Source organism: Vulpes lagopus, chromosome 7, assembly GCF_018345385.1.
Source record: "Vulpes lagopus strain Blue_001 chromosome 7, ASM1834538v1, whole genome shotgun sequence".
In the NCBI taxonomy this organism is placed as follows: Eukaryota; Metazoa; Chordata; class Mammalia; order Carnivora; family Canidae; genus Vulpes; species Vulpes lagopus.
Window position 1 is genome coordinate 53632385 of NC_054830.1, and position 19034 is coordinate 53651418.

A 19034-nucleotide genomic window follows, 5' to 3' on the forward strand; every position below is an offset into this window, starting at 1 on the left:
TCATTCCAGTGTTAGAGGTGAGGAAATGGGGCACAGAGATGTTAAGTAATTTGCCCTAAGTCACACAGGTAGTAAAGGATGGAGGTACAGTTTGAACACAAGTTTTATGGCCAAGACACACAGGGAGGAGGGAGGCCATCCAAAAAGCCAATAGCCAGAGGAAGAGCTTAAGGAGTGGTATTTTATTCTAACATCGTCTATAATGAGTTACTGAGAGGTGTTTTTTTGGTCTGGGAAGTTGGGGAAAGGACCCAGCAGGCTGCCCTGAACTTGCCTACTCATCAATCTGCCCAAAACATTGACCTGCCCTGTGACCCCAGTGAGGCCAAGCCCCTCTTCCGGCCCATTTCCCCATCTGTAACAGTGGGTTGGGTACATGATTCCCAAGGCAGAGGACATCCATGCCAACCACTTATTTTCTGGGGTCCTGAAGTGTCCCCCCCCTTCTGAGGCCCCAGTGTCTATGGCATGATTTCTATTTGCATCCCTCTAGGACTTGCCTCCTCCCTGCAGCCTGCCCCACTCAGACTTGGTCATCAGAAAGCCCCTGCTTGGGCGTCAGGAAGCAACTACCTCTGGTGCATCACCTCTTGTCAGCCCGAAGCCTTGAAGGGGGTGATGGTTTATTCCAGGTGGGGAGACAGACTGATGTGAGGTCTCCCAGCTGGGTGTGCGGCAGGTGGGCGTCAGTCCCCAGGGTTGGTGGAACCAGCCAGAGTAGACCCAGGAGTTGGAGGACAACTCTTTCACAGACTTGCTGTGTGCCTTTGAGGCATCCCCTCCAGGAGACGATCTTCCGCCTCTGTCTCTGACCCCAGATGGCAATACCACGAGGAAAAACAGCCTCCTCAAAAACAGAACCCACACGTGTTGGATTTTAAAAAGGAAATGTTTATTTTCATGTTATAAGGTGATTACAAACTCCTCTAAAAAAAAGCAAAGATGAATTTAAAATATCGATATACATATTTATCTAAAAAGCAAAAGAGGAAAAGAAGAGCCCTGCGAAATACAGGGATTATATCATAAAACATTTATACACAAAAGCTTGTATACTGCAAGACTGAATTATACACCGAGGATCTTATTCAGATACAAATGTTCCTCCTCAGAAGAGTCTCGTTGGTTGTTGTTTTTTTTTTTTTTTTACAAAAGTTTAAAATATCTTAAAAATATTTTGAAGTCTTAAAAAAAAGTCCTGATGAGCCAGACATATTTCTGGAAGGAGGCAAGACCCACGATCTCAGCTTTCTCTTGTGCTAAATACAGTCACAGTTGCTAGGGATTCGAAAATTAATTGGGGGGGGGGGGGAAGAAACGGAGCCAACATCTCAATTTGAAGCCAAATATATAACAAGATGCTCCATCCCTCAGGGAACTGTCAGAACACGTCTGTAGTGACACCACAAGAGAACAATGAAACATAGCTTCCTATTAAAAACAAGAGCATTCTGAGGGCCAGGCGTTAACAGGGCAGGGGGGGCGAGGGAAATGCTGTTCTCTGGCTTCCGGGCTACTCACACCCCTCTCTGAGTTTTGCTCTCTGGGATTTTGTTTGGTTGGTGCTTGTTGGATTTTTGCATGGTGCGATTTATGTGGGGCTGCCTGGCACCGGGTCTCGGGGCTGGATGGGACCTCTAGCCGCCTCGAGCTTTCTCTTGCATCCTTCCTGGCCTGTGTCTAGGCTCGAGGGGAAGGCTGGCACCTCTGCCTTGAGCACTGGCTGCCCAGAGCTTTTCCCCTTCCGGAAGGGCAGTGTTGGGGAGAAGCCGGCTGGACCATGGACTGCCGTGCTGTGGCGGCCTGTGGGGGATGCAAGATCACTGTGTGCTAGGCAGAGGGCAGCTCACTCCCCTCGTGCTTCACCACCTTCTTTAGGGGTGCACTGGGGATCTGGGGTGAGAACGAGAGATACAGAGAGGGGGCTGTGTGCCACCCAGAAATCACCCAAGGCTGCTTCTAGCTGCCTGGGAATGTCCCGCACGGCCTCAGGCTAAATCCCGCCCAAGGACTTCTGCTTCTTTCCACAGCTGGCTTCACTGGGCCTCAGTTTCCTCATGTGCAACAGGGATCTCAGTTCCTAGCTCAGGGGGCTACTGGGTACAGAGCCGCACCTTTGAGGATGGGGAGGGGGTGAGGGGTGCTTCTCCTCGTCCCTGAATGCTGGGGCACAGAGTGCTTCCTTGTTCATAAAGGCTCGTCTCTGGTCTTCAGGGAGAACACTGGGGAGACGCACTTGCCACTTGCCACACACCCCTCAGAGAACCTGCAACTGGAACTGACTCGGGATAGCCTGGTTCCAGTCCCTGCCCGCTGTGCCCGGTCTGTTCTGTGCTCCGGGCCTCGCAAAAGCCCCCCATTTTCCAAGGGTGTGGACCAGGGAGGCACTGACTGTGCAGGACTGTCCCCTGGAGGGGCCGACACAGCCCATGGCAGGCTCAGGGAAGCATCTCCCTGGGTGAGATTTAGCCTAAGGCCCTTACCCATTTCTGCATCCTCAGAAAGTTCTTTAACCATCTCCCTTACATCCCTTCCAGAGCTGGCCAACCTGGCTAGGTGCAGGCACCAGAATTTCTGACCCATTCCCAAGGCAGAGAGTGGGTGGACTGCCTGTTCTCCAGAGACAGGAGGACCAGAGTCATGAGCTCCAATGACAAGTTTCCTTTATGTGGAGACATATCAAAGTCACACATCATTACATCTTGTACTCACAGAGCCAAGTTCTGCAGACACACAAGGGCCAGGGGAGTAGACAAGAGGGCCCGATTGGAGACAGGTAAACTGGGAGATTGTCAAGAGAGGGGCTCGGGGAAAGTGGCTGACCTTCTTTCCAGGCAGGGCCTGGGGACTTGGTCTGCTTGTGTCTTTGGTCTAGAATTTGGTCTGCAAATCTTATGAGAAGAAGCCTTTCTCAGGCCATTTCCAGAATGTTGCAATTTACCTACCAACCCCAAATACTGTAGCCTTTTTACCGGAGGGGAGATATTGTAGCCTGAGATGACCACAAATGCCCAGGCAGCCACAGCTTACCAAGCACCCCTTGACTCCACACATCACCTGTCACCAATCGTGGACAGTGGTTAGTTTACTAAGTTCCATGAGACGAAGGAAAACAGATCACATTGCTACTCAGTAAAATTAGGAAAAGACACAACAACAAAATCAACTCAGACACAGCGGCAACCATAAATACATAGAAAAACAGGAACACAGAATTGTTAACGGTTTGGAATAGGACTGGGTATTGTTTGGCAGAGTGTATCCTTTGGAAACAGTGAAATGTGAAATGAGAATGCTTGCCAGAGAGAAGAGGTTCAGGGTTGCCTCCGCCTCTGGGGAGGGGGCACACACCAGAGGCTCCTCCCCTCCCAAATTTGGGGAGAGGGTTCCAGGATTCAGAGAGCCCCCCGCTCTCAACACCTGAGCTGGGCTTCACTCTCCGCACCCCACGAGGCAGTCACTGGCGTTTGTGCATGACAATGTTTTGGTTGAGTTGAGACTCTGAACTTGGAAGTGACAGTTTAAATGGCACAGTTTAGGTCCAAATGGGGGCTTGGGTGGAGACGTGTCCGTCTCAGGATTTTAAAGGTGGAGTACCTTCTGTACTTCTTCAGAGAGGAATGCCGCTCTAAATCAGGCTCTTGGCCAAGCCAGTTCTGGGATGCCAGCCCCCTGAACAATCCTACCTTTCTAGAAAATGCTCCCTCGCCTCCTCTCCTCGGTCCCCACGTGGTGTGTGCATCTAACACCGGCTACTGCAGGAGTTGTGAAGTTGTGAAGAGCTTCACTATCTCCCAAGCCACCACCAAGGGCTGCTCTTGCGCCCGAATGGGGAGGAGGGCTTGGGAGCGCTTAGCCCGACTCCAAGATTCAGGGAGCCTCCAAAAGCACTCTTGGCACTCCCAGCTAGGAGCTGGGGCAGCCCTGGGCGGGGAGCTTGTCAGGAGTTTCCCAGCCTCTGGGAGATGAGGACAGAGCTGAGGATGGAGAGATGAGGAAAGAAAAGCACCCCTCCCTGACACCAGGCCTCTCTGAACGCCTGGGCCCACACCCTTTGGTCCACTGGCTCACCCCTCGTCCCTCACCAGATACATCATGCTTCTCTCCTACACGGAGCTGCAAGACATGTCAGCTGGGAAACGGCCAGAACCTGATACAATAGAATCCCATAAAACACAACAGCCCCATCTGTGTGAGGTTTGGGGCCCTGAGATCCCCGGCTCCTGCTGGGCTGGCCCTGGGCGGCAGCCAAGCAGTCCGCCTCCTGAATGTCGGGGCGCCATCCTCACTGGCCCTCCCGGGAGCCCTTGCCGCTCCCTCTCGGATGAATGGTGCTGACAACCTGCCTGACAGTCCTTCTGACTATCCACCCTCGATCTCAATGTACCAAGTGGGGTTTTGCTGCTGGTACAACGGTTTCTAGAGAATCGGACTTGCGCTGTACGGCCTCCTCTGTCTGCCTTAAGTCAATCCCTTGATCTGAGGGGTTGATCCATTATTTTGGCATTTCTCTTATTGGCTAAGACAAGTGTCATTGAAGCTTGTGGCCCTCCTTTCTCCAGCCTCTCTGGGTCTGGCCAGCTAGTGGGGCCTCCCCCCACCCCCCCCCAGCCCCACTGTATGCTTCTACTCGAACCAGGCTGAGAAGGTACTACACCCTTAAAATGGGTCTACTGTCCAGGTCGATTCCACCCTGTGTTTTTGGGGGGCAGAACTTTCTGCCAGCTACACAAGCACCGAAGAATTGCTTTTAAAAACGAGATCTATTGCTGGCAAGAAGATCGATTCAAGTGGTAAAACTGTATGACAATCTCTAAATGTATATATAATTATATGTAAAAAAAATACAAAGAAAAATTTACCAAGTTCCCATAAAATACATCTAATTCAATATGAAAGCTCTGCCTCGTCCCGGACATCTGCCGGTGGGTTTTCTTTTTGTACAAAATATCCCCAAATCAAAACAAAATACACATACGCACAATACCACACACACACACACACACACACACACACACACACACACAGAGTAACATTTTCTGTGACAATTAAAAAAAAAAAACAATCCTAGTGCAAATAGAAAGCTCTGTAAACCTGGTCCTATGAGAATCTAATGTTAGTAAACAGCAGGGAAGCGGCCCGTCTGCCCAGGAGCTCACATCATGGTCTCTACTATGATGTGCGTCGGTTTCATGAGAGCGCCGTTCACGGCCAGGCGGGAGCTGTAGGGCGTAGCCCCCTCGCGCTCCACGGCCCAGCGGTTGGGTTCCCTCGGGGTCAGCAGGTACTTGAGTCTCTGGAGAAGGAAGAGGATGGCAGTAGAGAGAAGTCAGGCGGCCTGCCTCCCCACTCCACCACGACTGTCTACACCCTGAGTCCTGCCAGTGTGCCCTCTGGCCTTTGGCAAACTACCACCCTCTCTGGACCACCCCCCCACCCCCCCGTTTCATCCACTGGCAGACAAAGGAATTGAACTAAGGTGCTTGGAAGGTCCCTCTGGGCCTTGAATCAGGGTGGAATTTCTGAGGAGTTTCCTTGGGCAACCCTTGCTTGCAGGGACAGGGGACTCACACCTCCCAGTTCCGACTTCTTTCCTCCCATGGAGCTAAATATGCCTCCTAGTAATTCCCATCCCTCAATTTCTCTGACTTACAAAGCAGCCCCAGCCGAGTTCATGCAATTTGCATGCCAGAGGCCAGATAACTGTTGTGAGCCTCCCATGGCTCCCACCTTCCCCAAGAAGAAACTCCACCAAACTCCTCAGCCACCTGTAAACTGCATTTCCTGCTTTCTCGCACCCTCCCCACCCATTCCCTCTGCAGGGCTTTTTCCTGCTCAGGGCTCGGAGACCACTGCTCTGTCTGAGCTGCACCTTCCGACAGAGACAAGCCAGAGGCTGGGTTGCATGAGAATCACCCCATCACTTTTGGGCAGGGTGAGTTTTGCCCTCTGGGCTGGTTACTGGATCATGAACTTGGTGAGGAAAAGAGTCCTTCCCAGGCATTGGGACTGGGACTCCTCAGGGCTCCCGACTCCCCAGCTCCCCTCCTGCCAAGCATCCATTCTGAGACTTAAGCAGCAAACAGTTGTCAAGAAGAAACCTTCCTACTTAGGCATTTACATTCAACTTAAGTATATTACAATCTTTTTAAAGCTGCTTATTAAAAGCTATACTATTTCACTCAGAAAACCCAGATTCCATCTGCTCTTAAAAACTTGCAAGGCCTGGTAACCCCAGGGCCATATCCCCTCTTGGTAACAATAGGCCAGAGCTGAGCGCATGGCTGTCTGCTACAGCTCTAGATCACCTTCTCCAGGGGCCTCTCAGCCCTGCCCGAGGGCTTCCCTAGCCTGGGTTCCCTGCCTGGTCCTGGGGGACAGTTCCTGGTGGCTGCAGCTCAAGGGCAAAAGATGGAAGGCCAGCAGGAGAGCAGGTTTGGCTCCCTTCCATCACCCTGCCTCTCTGCGCAGATGTGTCCCCAGAAGATTGGGACAAGAGGCAGACAATGCCAGGTGGCCACCCGGGGCTCTAGGCTTGCAAACCTGGCTGGGAGCACAGCCGGGAGACAGGTCGAGGGGTAGGGTCGGGGACACAGCAAATGGATTGATGGTGGCTCCTATGCCTTCAGAGGAGGGGGCTTTGGTTACCCAACTGGTTTGTAGGTGCAAGTTTGGGTGGAGGCCTCACCCATACCTTCCTCCTTCCCCCCCACAAAACCCCATTCTCATCAAACCTCTGAACTTGGGATGAAACTACTTTAAAATTAAGCTTTGAAGGGACTCGGGTTAGTATTAGGTGTCCCCTCTCTGTGGCTTAAATTGCGGAACAGACATCCAAGACTCTCTGCTGTGCCCCAATTAACCTTTTAGTTTACGGGTGGTAGGTGCATTCTGGAAATTCCCAGGGAGGGTCTGGGTTGCCATGGAGTGTTTGGTGGAGGTGGGGGCTGAATGTGGAGGACTCAGGGCCGTAGCAACCACCCGTCTGTCCCCAGACCCAGTATTTCAGGATTTTAACAAATGATAGGGCCTAGCAGTACTATGGCTGAGCACTGGGGTCCTTCCCTGTGTCCTCTGAGGAATTACAATGGGTCTGATGCTGAGGGAACACCCCAAGGGCCCAAGGACTGTCCTGGCTGAGATGGACCCCAGCTTCATGGCTTCGTGTTTTGCTCCCGGGCACACCCCGGCCGACTTCCTCTGTCTCGGGAAGGCTGCTCCCTCTCTGCCAGGCCACCCGTCTCCCCCCACCAATACCACCCCCAGGCCTTTCCCCTGCCCACAAGGAAACTGGCCCAGCCCAAGGGGGAGCCAGGGCCCCAGGACATCCTGGCTCCAGATTTTTAAGAGAATAACAATAAAAACAGCCCAGAACAAAACAGTGTAGTCTTGGAGCTGGCCCAAGCCCAAAGGTTAAGGGAGATTCTAAGAAAAGGATTTCTTGGAAAGAGCCCCAGCTCTTGCCACAGCCTGGAATCTGCAGTATTGTTGGGAGAAATTTCTGAGGGGTTGGTGGTGAGGAGGGGGTTTTGGATGGGAAACTGGCAGGCACAAGACCAGGGCCGCAGATCTGGGGAAGGGGCCACCAGCACGGGTTGGGCTTATCCAAAACTTGGCTTCAGAGTAAGAGAAGGCCTCTGGGTGGAGCTCAGGCTTCCTTCCCGGCTCCTTGTCTCCTGCGTATGGCTACAGCCACATGGCTCCCACTGCTCCCAGGATAAGCCCCTAGCTCTGAGCTTGGCATGCAAAACTGCTGTCGCCTGCCCAGCGCCATCGCCCACTCCCCAGAATATGTCATTGCTGCCTAAGGGCTATCGCATGTCCTTGCCTGCGAATGCACTGGGCATCACACCCTTCCATTTCTTCTTCCCTGCCTGGTAAATTCCTCCTGCCCACAGCCCTGCTCTCAACATCACCGCAGAGCCTTCATCCACATGAGTTGTTCTTCGTTCCCATTTCCCCACACGCCTGCCCACCATCTCAACCCCTCCGCGTGGTGGGCAAGGGATCCGGGACCCAGAGAGGGCAGCAGTGTGCCCAAGGTCACCCAGCAAACCTAGGACGGCCAACAGCCAGCAGCTAGCTTTCATCCTCCCGCCTCTCACCCTCCTGCACCCCTCACATCCAGCCTCGGTCTATGTGCTCACCACGAGGAACGGCCCTTCCGTCTGGCAGAGGCGGATGACCATGACCAAGGGGACACACATCATGGAGGACAAGGCCAGACTCCAGCCCAGCCCGATGGCCCAGGTGGGGTACACGTAGACTTTGTTGTAGGTCAGGGGTACGTACTTGACGAGAGAGAAGATAAAACATCCCTGTGGAAAGATAGGGCAGTCAGGGGGGCCCCGCACATCAGGGGCAGGAAGCTTCAGGAACCAGGAGAGGCGCCACCCCAGGGGCCTCTCTCCCTTCTCCACTCTGCTGCCTGAGGAGCTCCCCTGGGCCAACCTGACTGAGTCGCTTCTGGGCTCAGGACCCCTCTGTGGCTTCCCGGTGCCTTCAGGATGCCATCCGAATGCCTCAACCCAGCCAGCAATGTCAGCCAAGAGCTATGCCCCTTCCGCCCTTACTTACCCTTCACCCCTGCCCCTACATCTACCCTCCAGCTGCTCAGCTCCCCAGCTACCTGCCCTGGGACCTTTGAACAGGCTGTGTTCTGAATAGACCCCCTTACCCTGCATCTCCTTGTCCTAATTTAGTTCTCTTGGTCCTGCCTTACTTGTCTAGGCTCCACCCAGACTCAGGTGCCCATACTTCTCCTTTCCAGGAAGCATGTGGTTATAATTACTCCTTCAGCACGCACTCCTCCACCCAACTGACAACTGAGTCAGTGAGGACAGGTGGGGCATCAGTCTCATTCCCTCATTTCTCTAACACCTGGTGCAGCTCCAGGTGCACCCAGCAGGTGCATAGTAAATGCTAGCTGCACGGATAAAAGTCTTTCCTCCCCTCCCCCACTGCCACCCACCCTTCTCCATCCCCGGGCCTAGCCTCCCAGAATAAGGTGTGGGCTTGGACCTTCTTGCCCACTTGAGTGTCCAGTCCCAAGCCCATGCCAATGGCCAGTGGCCATCAGCGTCCATGAATGGTGGTGTGTGGTGAGCTCTGAGCGCAAAGGCCTGTGCAAAGTCCACATTTCCTCCAAGAAGAGCACATGAGGCTGGCTGGGAGGGCCCAGGACTTCTGCTTCTTGTCAGAATTACATCTTAGTATATAACCAAGGGTTGTCTAAATTGATACACAGTGTAAATATGACTTAAATCTTCAATACCTAATATCTGGGTTTTGACAGGAAGACAAATCTACATAAATCAGAATTAGTGATGGAGGAAGGGAGAGCACGAGGCTGCAGTCGCCTTCCACTATGCATCTAGTGTACGCCTGGCTCTGTTGTGGTTTCCGTCCCTAAGGGTGGAGTGTAGTTCAGACAGGGAGAGGCCCAGAGGACAGCTGCTCGAGGCTCTCCCAGCACAAGGAAGCTTGTTACCTGCCCATTCATATTCCTCTTTCCACCAGGGTGACCTCATCCTGCCACCTGGGGATGCAGACTACTTCTGATCTATCCAACTCCTCAGGGAGGAAAGGAGGAAGAAACTGACGGTCAGAGTGGTGAGAGGAATTTCTCACAAACCAATGTCAAGTGAGGATGAGGAACAAGAACACAGGCTTTGAACCCAACTAAATTTATCTCCAACAATAACCTGTCAATTGTGGTTACTGGTTGCTAGAGTTCACCAAATTTTGTGGGGAAAATATGCACTTCAGATGAGAAGACCATAGCCATATTCAATGACAGCAGTGACAGCCCAAGGCTGTTGGCACTACTCACCTCACACTGCAGAGTCCTTACTTTATGACAGGGTAAACCAGAGTCTGGGCTGCTTAAGATCAGGGACCTGCTTAAGGTCCCACACAGTGACTTAATGGCAGTGCGGGTTTATTCTGGCCTGGGAGCAGGGTCACTGAGGAGAGGATCTGTCCATCTCTCAGCACCTGGTTCCTACATGCAAAGAACATTTCTGCCATTTGCATTCTCCATGCCATGAGCCGAGGACGGCACAACAGATATCTTCCCCTGTAGTTAGCTCCAAAACTCACAACTGGTTTCAAACAACAACTGGGGAAGCAGAGGACTTCCCTTTTGCCAGAGCCTCTGAGTGCAAGTTTGAAGTGGGGTGCCTGGGCATGCTCTAAGCTATATTCCAAGATGGCAGGCAAGGGAACCCTGATGGGAAGGGGAACATGGCCCATGACTACCCTTGGGTCCTGGGTGGGTACGAAGCTTCCTTGTTCTTGGCAGAGTCCAGAGCATCTCTTTACTGGGACTTTCCCTTTCTGGACACAACCTGCACCCTGTATGAAAACACCACATTTCCCACATCTATGATCTGTCTCCATTTGACATCCCAAAGGCCCCTCAACTTAATCAGTGACCCAAACTGAGCTCACTGAGCTCCAGAAGGGCTTGGGCAAAGAGCATGTGCTCTGTTGTGGACTCTCTCAATTTCTCGACATGCCCTGATACATCTTCGTCTTTCAGAATGCCTTGCCTTTGCACAGGCTGGTTCCTCTGCCAGGGATCCCCTTTCAGTCTTCTCCTCCTGACCAGCTCTTACCTATCCTTCAAAACTCATCTCAAGGTAACTTTTGGGAGCAGCCTGCTGCCCCACCTCCCCCAGACAGAGGCGACACTGGGCTTGTTAGTTACAGGCCAGCGCTTGGCAGGTGCTGAGTGAAAGATGGTTTGGCAGGTAAGAATGTCAAGCCCCAAGGAGAAAAGGCACCCATAGCCAGGCAGGGCAGGACTCACAACACAGAGAACTGGAGTGACCACGGCCCAGCTGTACTTCATCCAGGGCCCAGGCCGATAGCCAATCATGTCCTCAATACCGTCATAAAGGTTATCGCTGCCTAGAAGAGACAGAGGTAGACAGATGGTGACACGGTGTCCAACACCTGCATCTGAATTGCACTACAGGGGCCTTGAGGGCCTTGAGGGGTCTCTGGGGTCTGCTCCAGGTCCCTGATACTCAACACTATGTAGACCCAAGAGTGGTGAGCATTTATCTGAAATTATTTGAAATTCAAATGTAGCTGGGTATATCCTATATTTTTCAGGCAAACTTAGGCAGACTATAAACCCTGGTGTGGCCAATCCAATGTCTAGAGGGGGTTGAAATGGAGCATGGCTGGATCCCAGAGCAGTAAATCATAGGTGAACCCTGCATAGCCAAATTCTCTATTTGTCAAAACATATAATCACATCCTGCATCTTTGTATTCAACTCAGAATGAATTCCTCTTAGAATTCTCTGTTTTGGGGATGCCTGGGTGGCTCAGTGGTTGAGCGTCTGCCTTTGGCTTAGGGTGTGATCCTGGAGACCCAGGATCAAGTCCCACATCGGGCTCCTTGAGGGAGCCTGCTTCTCCCTCTGCCTGTGTCTCTGCCTTCCTCTCTCTCTCTCTCTGTGTCTCTCTCATGAATAAATAAGATAAAATCTTAAAAAAAAAAAAAAAAGAATTCTGTTTCGGAAGCTTCTAAATACACAGACCCAACGCAGAGAGTTGAGAAAGGATATGCAACAATCCGTACTCACCATATATCCAGGCAATAACAAAACATTCAAAGAATGCAACCCACAAAAGGCATACACCGCTAGCTGCATAGTAGTCAAAGAGTTGAAACACATACATGCCACCCTGTGAAGAGGAAAAACCAAAGAAGGTTGATTTGCTATATGGTACTCAATGCCCTAAATATATAAAGAGCTTTGACATATCCTTAAGAGATATAAAACCCAAGAGAAAAATGGGCACAGACTATGATGACCTGTGTAAAAAGATGCTCAACTTCATGTTCGACAAATATAATTAAAAACATACACACTCAGGGGTGCCTGCCTGGCTCAGTCAGCAGAGCTTGTGACTCCTGATCTCAGGGTTATAAGTTCAAGCCCCACACTGGGTGTAGAGATTGCTTAAGAAAATAAAATCTTTAAAACACATACACATACAGAAAAATGAAAGCACAACATTTTTTCCTTAGCAAAATGATGGGTTTCCTGAAGCCAGTTTCCAAAGGAGGTGCTGAAAACTAACTGTGGCCAGCAGAGACTACTCCAGTGATATCCAGCTGCTCAGGGTGGACCTGTGATCTGCCTTTGGTGGGTGCGTGCACATGTTTCTTAAAGACACTTCTAGAGAAACATTTATTTGTATTTCCAGTAGGAAAAAGTGGTGAAACCCAAATTCCGTTTGGGGGCAAATGCAGCAATTTGCTGGAGAATGTGGGGAGGTAGATGGGAAGGGGTGCATGAGACGGCAGGCCCTAGGCCTATGCCAGGCTTACAGACTTGTTATTTAGCACAAGATTCTCTTTCTTCTCTGGCCTGCCTCTTCGTAGACAGTGGATCCACTGTTGCCTTAGACACCCTGTGCTTCCTTCCTTTCTGCATCTTTTTTCCCATTTAGATGGGTCCTCCCCAAGCCCCCTGCCCACACAGCGCACACTCCCTGTCAACCAGACAGGCCCAGTACTGCCTGCAGTATTCACCAGGAGGCCCACATTTACTCTCTGGAACGTGTCCGCCTCCCCTCCAGGCCCCGGAAGGGCCGATGCACATGTTTTCATGGGTGAAAAGAGCTGCTATTAAAACGGATTTCAGCTGAAGCACCTCTCCCCCAGGCTTCCTGGGACAAGGGAGGGACAGAGAATGGGGGGGGGGAGGGGAGGAGAGACTGGTGTTGCCATGGTAACAGGAGAAAGGGTTGGGGAGTTTGGGTCAGCTGGGTCCCAACCTGCCTCCTGCTGCCCAGGATGTAGGCCACTTTCCCTGGGCAGGGCGGGACCCTGAACTGGATGGGGCCCTATGGCTGGGCCTGGGGCCGGTCTGGTGGCAGGAGAGGGTGGCATAGCCCTGAACTAACTGGTCTTTGAAGCCTGTGTAGGTCACCAAGGGCCCTGCAAGAGGAAGTCCCCCCTGCCCGGCGAGAAAGCCACCTACCTCCGTCACCATCGACAGACCCAGCAAGTAGCTGATGCTACACATGAAGGCGATGAAGATTTCCCGACGGAAACCCTTCCTTAGGAAGGATGGGTAAAGATCGACCAAGGACGTGACCTGTCCTTCGACTTCAACAAACTGCGGAGGAGAAGACAGTGGTTGAGCCCTGGATGCCCAGCACCTCCTCTCCACTCAGATGGGAGAGCCCCAGTATGCCCAGGGTAGCCTGGGGGAGGGGGTCAAGTTTGTCCAAACGTATGAACCTGGTCTCATGGGCTCTGCCCAGGAAGTCCCACCTGCTGCTTAAGCCACAATGGGTCAGGCACAGACATCCTACACATCCGTGCTTGGCTTAGCTCATCAGGATGCCTTTCCCTCATCATTCAAGACTCAGTTCAAGAATGACCACTTCTCTGAAGCCAGTGCTGACCTCCCGCCTTAGCCCGCTGGCTGGCACATGTGTGTTGGCACCAACACCTCCCCCATTTCGATCTTGGTCCTTTCTGACACTGAGGGAGGGGCCCTCCCTGCCCCATTTCTAGTCTCGGGTTCCCAGCTGGGCCAGGCACAAGTGGCTGCCCAACAGACACATGAAGAATGTGGGGTGGGTGGGTAACTCAGGGTAAGCCTGAGCCCCACTTTCTCCAATAGATTCACACAATGGTTTTGGTTCTGTGGGAATCACGGATCTTGAAAGAATCCCACACACCCAAGTGCCCACATGCCTGCACCCATTCTGGGCTCCAAAAGGTAAAGAAGACCACCTGAAGAGGCCCCTCCTTGGGTAACATGCTAGGATGATTCTCAGTCTTTCTAAATCTTCCCATCTTTGCAACCAACAATGTGACTTGGAGCCTGAGCCAAATCATTACACAGTGGGCTGCCTCTGTTTTAAATGGCAGCACGAAACTCTGTCCTGTAGACAGGTATCATCATGGGTCTGACCAGTGCCCGATGGATGGGCTCCACCCTTCCGTGGCTACTGACCTGGGCAAGGGCTCTTCCTCTCCTCTCTTTGCTGCCTATGCATCCAGAGCACAACCCAGAAATGAAGCTTCAGGGTTGAAGGGTACGTAGAAGCATTTTACATTTGGTGGCTACAGCCCAAATCCTCTGCCAACCAACACCCCCTCTAAGGCCTGTCTGTCTGATTGCTTTAAAAGTTGAAGAGCTGGGATCCCTGGAAGTGGCTCAGTGGTGTGGTGCCTGCCCAGGGTGTGATCCTGGGGTCCCGGGATCAAGTCCCACATCAGGCTCCCTGCAGAGTCTGCTTCTCCCTCTCCCTGTGTCTATCGTGAATAAATAAATAAAATCTTAAAAAAAAAAAAAAAAAAGTTAAGGAGCTAAAACCTTGACCCTTCTGTTCTTTGATCTGCGAGAGGCATTTGGGAAGGATGTTTCCCCAGCCTTCCTACAAGAAAAGTCTAACCAGTTACTCCTTTGGGATGCATCACAGGAGGATCAAGGAATACAAACAAGGAGCAAAATCCTTTCATGGCTAGAAGGGTCTGGAAAAATGATTCTTTGTTGCCAGGAATTCAGAGAAAAGATGAGCAAGAGTCTCTTGAAAGGGGCCCAAAGAGAAGTGGCTGATGTTTTGACCTCTGGTTGATGTGTTAGCCAATGGGGTTTTGACCCTAAATTGCCACTGAATTACAGCAAACCAGCTCAAACATCAATCTTCAAAAGGAATGGAGGAACAAAAGTTCTTTCCTTTTTGAGATGGGGAAATTAAAGACAGGAAGGTGCAGCTTCATTGAGAGTCAGGGTGAACACTGATACAAGCTCCTCATTTCCAAGCATCCTGCATTTCTGGAGAACCGCATCCCCACCCCTCAGCCCTGCCCCCCCTGCCTCTTCGGGTCCCCCTCACTTCACAGCTGTGTAACCCTGATTTCTTCAAGCATCAGTTTTCTCCCTGGTGCAATGGGGGCATCTTGCCTACTCTCAGCAGGGCTGTTGAGCAAGATCTGAAATCACGACAATAAACCTGGCAATTGCATGAGTCCTGTGGACCCATGGTGGGGGGCTGAGTTAGCCCCAGGGAGATGGGGACCAGTTTTCTCCTCCTCTCGTGCTGTACTGGTTCTCTCGTGCTAGCGTCTGGCTCCACGTGGATGACATCCCTACTCCATCTCACCAAGAAATACAGAGTGGTACAATGGATCCAAGCCAGGCTTCTCCCACCAGACGCTAGGGATACTGGGAGGGTGTTTCCTTATGTGCAAGGGTCATACTCCATTAGCGAGAGGCCTCTGCCTGAGGGTGGCCGTGCATCTCTGCACTTCCATGGGAGGAGGGTGTTCAGGGGGATCTCCAAGGTTAAGGTGGAGACTCAGTGGAGCCCTTATCTCCCTCAGCCTCGGTTTTCTGGGCTCTACATAGGGCAACAGTTGGGAGTAGGCCCAGCTATAGGGAGGCTACAGATTAAGGAGCTGATATATGGAAACAAACAAACAAACAAAAAACCCAAGATGGGGAAAGGGGGCAATGGGGAGTTGTGTTTAAAAGGGACCGATCTTCCGTTTGGGAAGTTCTGAGGATGGAAGGTGGTGATCGTTGCACAACAGTGTGAGTATACTTAATACCACTGAATTGCATGCTTAAAAATGGTTAAGATTGTCCGTTTTAGGTTATGTACCTTCTTCCACACACGGGTACATCAAAAGCCCGGCATGAAGCCTTGCCCCCTGGAACAGCTTGCGTGACACTACTGACGGTATCATGGCATGGGCAGTGCGTGAGGCAGTCACAGGCATCTGCAAAACCTTCCCCTATGTCCCCGCGTTCCCATAGCAAATGGATGCAAAGGAGGGATTCCAATCTATGCCATCAGACTCCTAAGACATCATGCCCTAGCTCCTCGGGTTCAAATCTCCGTCATGCCTGTCCTTGGTATATCAATTAGGCAGGTCTTTTAAGGGCTCTGAACCTTGCATTTCATGTTCTGAGCTCTCTCGGAGGCTGGCTTTGAGAGCTCCCCACGATTCCCTGAGCCTGTTGGCCGCCGTGAGGCCTAGCTCAGAGGTGCCTATCCCTGGCCAGGTCCCACCTGCCTCCCAGGGAGAAAACCTAATGAATAAACCACCTCGGCTCACTCAGGAAGCAGCTTCCACAGCCCAGGAGGCCCACTTTGGGTCCATGGGGATGTCATGCTTTGTCATTTATTAACCTCTCTCTGTTTTTGTTTTTTGCTTTCACTTAGAGCTTGGAAGAAGTTATAAAAGCCATTTGCTTGGGGCCTCCGAAGGCCAAACTCATTAACGAGGGATGATTAATGGAGTCCTCTTGCTGTTTATACAGCTCAAGCCCACCAACAACTGCACAAGTATTTTGTTTTCAGGCTCCCAAATGTTTCCACTCTGTCTTCTCTGCTAATCCTGGTCCTCTTCCTGCCAAATCCTTTGCTCTGTTCTTGACCTTGCTGGCAGACTGCCTCCTCTCCTCTGCCTGACCTTCTAAGACGTTCCTCCTACCTGGTTCTGAGTCCACAGGGACCCACCCTGGGCACTGGTTTGGAGGCTGCTGCCCACGGGTGGGTGGTGAAGCCCTCTCCTGACTGGCAGCAGGCCTCACATTTCACAGGGCCCCTGCTTACCAAAGATTTCCCATGAGGCAGCCAGAGACCCAGACCACACAGGAGACTGCAAAATGCCTGCCTTTCAGATGCGGGCCCCTGGGTGGTACTGCCTGTAGGGTTCTGGTCCATGGATACCACCAGCCCGCCCTGCACACCCTAACTCCCCAGTCCTGGAGTCATGCCTGTGCTCTAAACTGTCATCCTGAGACAAGCACCACTTGCTGCTCTGTATCAGGCACTGTGCCTCGTACTTCATCCAAGGCAACAGAGGTACAGTCACACCTATTGACCAGATGAGAAAACAGTCTCAGAGAGGACAGGAAATGTGCCCAATGTGCCCAATGTCCCAGAGCAGCAGGGGGCTTGGAACCGTTACTCCAAAGCCAGACTCGGGCTCTGGTTGGCTCTCACTGACCTACCCATGGAGGGATGGGACATAGGATGAAGCAGTGCAGGGAAACAGCGTTGGTATAGATGGAGTCCTGCCTCGCAGGGGCAGAAGCCAGGATGGCCAGAGGACAGAGTGGGTCTGAGCGAGGCTCCCCAGAGCTTAGCTGTGCACCAAGCACAGAAGAATCAAAGTTTTTCACTTTGTAGGAAACAACCCCAGTGCTCCAGGAATCACAGAACACCAGCTGTGGTTTAGGACAACCAGTGACGGCTTGGGCCGTGACTGCTGATCTCCTCCCCACACTGCCTGTCTGCGTGACCCCCCATGGGAACACATCATCACCACTTGGTCTTGTCCTACTTCCCGGCTGGGGCTTTGTTTTAACCACACCCGCCAGCGGTCTGTTTCCCCTTGCTGGGGTGGAAGACTCAGTGTCCTCCCCCTGCTGCCCTCAGGCCTCTTCCCGTCTCCCACCCTCACCCCGGGGTCCTAGAGGACACCTTGATGGCTGAAGACGGTGCCAGTCTGATGTGAGGGTGGGAAGGGGGCTCCCTCAGAACCACGTCCCCCAGGGGCAAGCCCTCCACAGGGCGCCCCCTCTCCATCTGTACGTACCTGGCTATCCAGTCCAAGCAAGAGAAGCATAATAAAAAAGAGAATGGACCAAAACGTGGGCAGCGGCATCATGGTCACAGCTTTTGGGTAGGCAATGAAGGCCAGGCCAGGCCCTAAAGGGAAGAGAAAATGGGGAGGGGCAGAGGGGGAGGCACATCAGCAACCCAGCCCCCCCAGAGCCCCGGAGCTCACACAAAGACACTCGGGACTGAGATGGTGTCCCAAACCCCAAATGCAGGGAGGAACCAGGTGTGAATCCCTGCCTGGGGGAAGAGCCCAGGCCTGCCTCCCTTTCGGATGGGGCGCACTGGGGCTCGGGTGGGGCCCCGTTTTAGCATCTGTCTCCTATGCAGCAGCACAAGTGGCCTCATGGAACCCGGCGGACACCCGTCATTCAGGGCAGGAAGCGGGACTGCCTGCTTGGAAAAGGAGGGTTCCCCCCTCACCCCAAACCAGAGCAACCACGCCAACGTTTGCTGGAAGGAAGCGAAGGGGGAGAGATCTGGTTATCTGACTACCGAAGCCCCCGTTTGCAAAGAAAAGGTCTTGGCTTTTGAATTAAAGGACTGAAACAGTGTGAAAGAGTACGGAACCATGCCCTACAGGGCTAACGTCTCTTCGGGGTGCATCTGCGCACCCCACCTGAGCGATGCCAGAGCCAAGGCCCAAAGCTGAAGGGAAGTGTGCTCGGGGCAAGGGCCCGGGCTCGGGAGACCATCCACCATCTCGTCCGCACGTGCCCATGTAGGACCTCAGTGTCCCCCCCCGGGAAGCGAGGGGCAGGATCCCGGAAACGCCTCCCAAGGTGCCTTCACGTGCTCAGATTCTCAGATGCTGAGACCACGACCCTCAGAGAGGGGACCCTGACGGAATCTGGAGGCAGGGTGCGGGAGGCAGGAGCCCCGCCAGCTCAGGGCGCACCTTTCTGACTGGAAACATTCCAGGGACCAAAGGAAAAGGCCTCTCATCTCCAGCAGGACTGAGGGGAGAAGCCAAGGGGAGGAATGGTACTGAGGCCTCTGGGAATCCTCAAAAAGCAGGAAACAGCAAAAGAGAGGAGGCCTGAAAGGGCCCTGGGCTGAAAAAATAAAGTAAAAAATCCACAACTTAGAGACGCCTGGGTGGCTCAGCAGTTGAGCGTCTGCCTTCAGCTCAGGGCGTGATCCCGGGGTCCTGGGATCGAGTCCCACATCGGGCTCTCCACAGGGAGCCTGCTTCTCCCTCTGCCTGTGTCTCTCATGAATAAGTAAATAAGATCTTTAAAAAAAAATCCACAACTTAAATAATTCAAAAATTTTTTAAAAAGGTCAAGACACATGAAGACAAAAAATGGCTAGAGGGCAGGATATTTGGAACAGATTATCAGAAACCAAAGGACTGGCTTGAGAGCGGAAAAACAAAACAAACAAAAACAACTTTAAAATAAATTGGAGCCAGAAACC

The 19034-nt window shown here is 52.4% G+C and overlaps 1 protein-coding gene across 2 annotated transcripts in view; it reads right to left on the reverse strand.

The window, feature by feature from the left end:
• Window positions 1–870: 870 nt before the first annotated feature.
• The window catches only part of SLC6A6 (solute carrier family 6 member 6), an 85723-nt gene continuing 67559 nt past the window's right edge, over window positions 871–19034 (reverse strand). For both annotated transcript variants that reach the window (XM_041764674.1, XM_041764675.1), the window contains 6 exons: window positions 17593–17705; window positions 13007–13144; window positions 11600–11702; window positions 10814–10914; window positions 8148–8318; window positions 871–5296 (listed from right to left, as the gene is read on the reverse strand). In XM_041764674.1, coding sequence (XP_041620608.1) covers window positions 5156–5296; window positions 8148–8318; window positions 10814–10914; window positions 11600–11702; window positions 13007–13144; window positions 17593–17705 — 767 coding nt within the window. In that variant the 3' untranslated portion in view covers window positions 871–5155. The remainder of the gene's footprint in view (window positions 5297–8147; window positions 8319–10813; window positions 10915–11599; window positions 11703–13006; window positions 13145–17592; window positions 17706–19034) is intronic.